The sequence below is a fragment of the Morone saxatilis genome, unplaced genomic scaffold (assembly GCF_004916995.1).
Source record: "Morone saxatilis isolate NCDOM2014 unplaced genomic scaffold, NCSU_SB_2.0 Contig24, whole genome shotgun sequence".
Lineage (NCBI taxonomy): Eukaryota > Metazoa > Chordata > Actinopteri > Moronidae > Morone > Morone saxatilis.
In genome coordinates this window covers 10461604-10465878 of record NW_023339807.1, presented here as the reverse complement: position 1 = coordinate 10465878, position 4275 = coordinate 10461604, and the positions used below count along the sequence as shown (strand labels likewise).

Sequence of the window (4275 nt, the reverse complement as noted above, 5' to 3'; positions counted from 1 at the left end):
TGACAGCTAATGGTGATCCAAGAATAAAGAGGCTTTTGTAAGGTTGACCTCTGTCTTGCACAGAGCTAAATGACCCAGGACCATCCTGTTTCCAAAGGCTCTGCATGTTTGCTATAGAACTGGATTAAAGAATCTGTGAAAAAATGTTTTGGGTTTTCCAACTCCAAAGTGTTACCTGTCACTGTAGGGAAAATGAGAACAACTTAAAACGAATCATAGTTCACAGGTAAAATAGTTGTTGATGGTTAACAGAATGCTAAAATGTTAATTGATGAGTTCTCTATATTTTAAAAACATTTTTTTTCTTTAAATATAATTATATGACTGTAAACATAGTATTTTTTTCTTTTGCTCACAGCAAAGACATCTGTCTTCAGTCTAAAGGAGCAAACAAAAGTCCAAATCAAATGTTTGCCATCCAGTACTAATGTTCAAAGGATATTTTTTCCACAAAATTGCTCTGTTTGCAGGAAACAGTGATTTATTTGGTCTCTTTTTAAGGCTGTCAGCATGCCTATGCAGGTGCTGTCTGTGTTGGGACACGCACACTAACACACACATACACGCACAGTAAAATCAGTGGAAAAAAAGAAAGGAGAGAAGGATGAGAGGGACTTATAGTGATAGGAAGAGAGGTATGAACAACAAAGAAAATGCCCAGAGATAGGAGACAGGGAAGCAAAAGGCTAAGGATGGGAATGAAGGAAGAAAAGAGCACAGAAGATGGGTGTCTGCAAAAATGGAAACACCCTGAGCAAATGTGTCAGAGCCATGAGTTCTAAGGCTCTGACACATTGCTAAGGAAATGATCAGTCAGCACAGTTTTACAGTACATAGCTCATCACTGACAGAGTTAAAATGCAAATACTGTCCATTGAGCCTACAGGACACTCTGTTCCCAGCATTTTAGCTATATGTTGCTGATTTTTAAAAAACAAGTTGATATATGCTCTGCGGCACTGTTTCCTGAATTGCTGGCTGGGATGTAAACTTTCTGTGCTTGTTCCTTAATGACAAGATCATTGGCATGTTTTTATAAACCTGGATGCCATGGCAAAAATAAATGTCTCTTATGTAGGGTTTGCTGACATTAATGTACTAAATATACCCAAGATGAATTGTACATCAATCAGGAGACTTCAGGAGAAGTATTAGGCCACACCAACAACAAAGTATTGACTTTGTACATCCACAACAATGTAAAATGAAATGAGTGTGGATCCATCTATAAAACGCAATCCAATTTTTGTCAAAACTGGATTGCCAGGATACTTGCATGGAGGACAAGTGAGACAAGATATCTCCCTTTCTATCTAAGTCAATTATAAGGTGATTTTATTCATTCCTGCAGTAATTTCAACAAAGTTCTCATCCCTTGCCTTGTTTAAGTCAACAACATTCTTCAGCAAATTTATTTTCTATCATTATGTCTCGTAATAAATGTCTTAATTGGGAGGCCTTGTTGTGGTATTTGATTTTCTGATGTCCTGAATAGACTGTTTTCTGTAACCATTTGAATTCTATCCTGTATATAGCCTTGTTTTTTTTTCTTTTATCCAGGTTTTTTTTTTTTTTTTTTTTTGTAAGGCCCTCTAGGAGTTTAATAGTATTTACTATCCTCTCAACTAAAGTGCTAAAACTGAAGTGGCTCAGGAACCTTGAGATTGTAATTAAATGGTGAACTGCACTGACAGAAAACATGAAAGCACAAAACTTGGATTGAATTGGGACCCTGATGAATAGAAGCATATTGTACGGCTGAGTGTCTGTCAGTGCTTGTGTTGAATTTAAACTGAAACTGAAAGATACATAGCCCTTGTACACTATATAATAAGGCGTGTTTAATTCCATCCGACTGTACATAAACAAAAAAAAGCATATTACAAGTGTTTTTGTATGTCCAAAAGACATCAGTTGATGTGTCAGCAGATGAAATTAGTGTCTGGTTCAATATGCTCTGAAATTTGGCACCTAAATGGTGTGGTTCTGTCAGTTAAAATTTCCAGCAATCCTGTAGCAAAGTAACAGGTAAAGCGGTGGTAGCACACATTTTAGGTCTAAGAGGGGTTCCAATATGTAAATACATTGTTTACAGCATGTTTCCTTTTTTTCTTGTCAGGAATACCTAAAAAATTCTACATCCTACAAATAAGACAGAAATACAAATTGATCATTCTCAATGTTTTCTAAGTGAATATATGTACCCTTTCTGATTCAAAAGCACATCAATGGCAAGAAATAAAAAAGACCAAAGTAGCTTTATAATCAGAGTGAACCAACCAGAAAAAGATGCAGAAATAGAAAAGATAGAGAAGAGATAAAGAAGGATGGTCCTAAATGATTACCAGGGATTTTTATCTTGTTGTTTTTCTTATGTTCAGCACATTCGCACAAATGCTTCATGAAAGGCTGATGTTTCATTAGTAAACTTGGTTGATGTTTGTCTGAGCAAATACAGTTCCATAATTAATCACTCTGTCTCTCTCTCACTCTGTGCAGGTAGGGGAGAGGCAACATGTGTTGGTGACCGAGGAGTCATTTGATGCCCAATACTACGTGGCTCACAACAAGTTCTACGAACAGGTAAGATTATTGTAAGAACACATTAATAAATGACTCAAGCGCATACTCCACAGAGCATATGTGGCTCTCCAAAATTATTTAGGGTTAGGGTTAGTATACTTAAACTACCCTAAAAAGAAACTTATGGTACGAAGATTAAAAATTAACATAGTAGTGGTAGTTTTTTCAGTTAGATTTACTTTACGTATTTATCTTAGAGTTAATAGCATTTTTATTATTTGTTGTTCTGCATTTGGAGATCAACCTTATAAATCAAACTGGCTTGTATGGATATCAGTGTCTGCAGAAGCACACGCACATTGACACTTTTGCATTAAATGAATCCTAAAATAGTTTAGTTGGCCCACACACTCTATCCACCATCGAAAACATACAGCAAAAAGCTGTAAATTAATCTGCATTTGATTAAAATGTTTCTGTATGTGAAGCTAATCCAACCCTTCCTCATTTTCACACTTAGTAAATCAGATCAGAAGCTTTGCTTTGCATGTCACAGGAGGACTCACAGCAGGTGTCAGAAGCTTAAGCTTGTATTGACTAAAGTAGGTTAGCTATAATATCACACATACTCACAAATGCACACACACACACACACCCTGCGGTGGTCATGAGAGCATTTGGCGGTTGATAGCGGCAGTACTTTTTGCTTTTTTACTGTACTAACATTAAGGTCAGCCCTAAAGACATGAACATTCCATCCTACACACACAGCTGTTCACATACGCACACACATCCGCATGGCTTCAAAGACCCTCGCTCAACCTGTGAAAAATTCACTTTAAAACATCTTCAAATAAATCAATTTCCTCCTGCTTTAACCATCATCAGAAACATGTTTGAAGTTATGCTTTTTATTAGCGGGGACGGCAGGGGATGGTAATAATTTTCCCTCCCTTCCACTTTCCTCTCCTCCCCTCCTCCTCCGTTGCACCTCCTTCTGCAGGCTATAAACTTAAGTTACAAGTGTCACTCGGTTCATGTGTGTCTTGTACGAGTGCACACTCCTTCGTGCTTTTGTGCATATGCAGGCATGTATGTCATGTGTGTCAGTTCACTGTACTCAAGAGGAGAGCATGCTCACATGTTTGATGTTTTCTCTGACCCATTTTTTTCTTTTTCTTCCTTTTGGATATTAAGTATTTGGCATGTACTCCTAAATCACTCTCTGACTTTAAAAAAAGCTCATGAAAACATTATGTACCAATATTCTGAATCTGTTCCCCCAAGGGATACATCCATGTACCATGTATACTGTACATACCCATGAGGCTGTATACGCATTAGAACCTCAGTCTTCCTCACTTGTGTATATATGATTATTCAAAGAACTTATTAAAGAGATGTTATAAGGTCTTCACAATTAAATCTTAATGGTTAAACTTGACTCTTGATCAGTCTGGATAATCATGTCCCAAATATTTAATAAAAAAAGGGAAAAAAATTAGACAAAGAAGCGAAAGAAGTTGCAGTTCAGTTGGGGGGGCGGGTGTTTGAGGGAGAAATAATGGGGAAGACAAGGGTCAGGAAAGAAGTGAAAGGAGTAGTGGGAGCGAAGAAAAGGAGGGACGTGGGGAATAAGATGGAGAGAGGTGGTGTGAGTGAACACATGGCCTAGTTTCACTTTTACACCATCAAATGGATCTATCCTGACGGGTATAATAGGCACCCAACCCACCTGTGTGTGTGTGTGTG

At 37.5% G+C, this 4275-nt stretch overlaps 1 protein-coding gene across 1 annotated transcript in view; it reads left to right on the top strand.

Moving 5' to 3' along the window:
• cdkal1 (CDK5 regulatory subunit associated protein 1-like 1) overlaps positions 1–4275 on the top strand; it is a gene marked incomplete in the record, with an annotated part of 220018 nt that overhangs the window by 202118 nt on the left and 13625 nt on the right. The window contains 1 exon segment of the mRNA XM_035671969.1: positions 2500–2583. Within this exon segment, the coding sequence (XP_035527862.1) occupies positions 2500–2583 (84 nt within the window).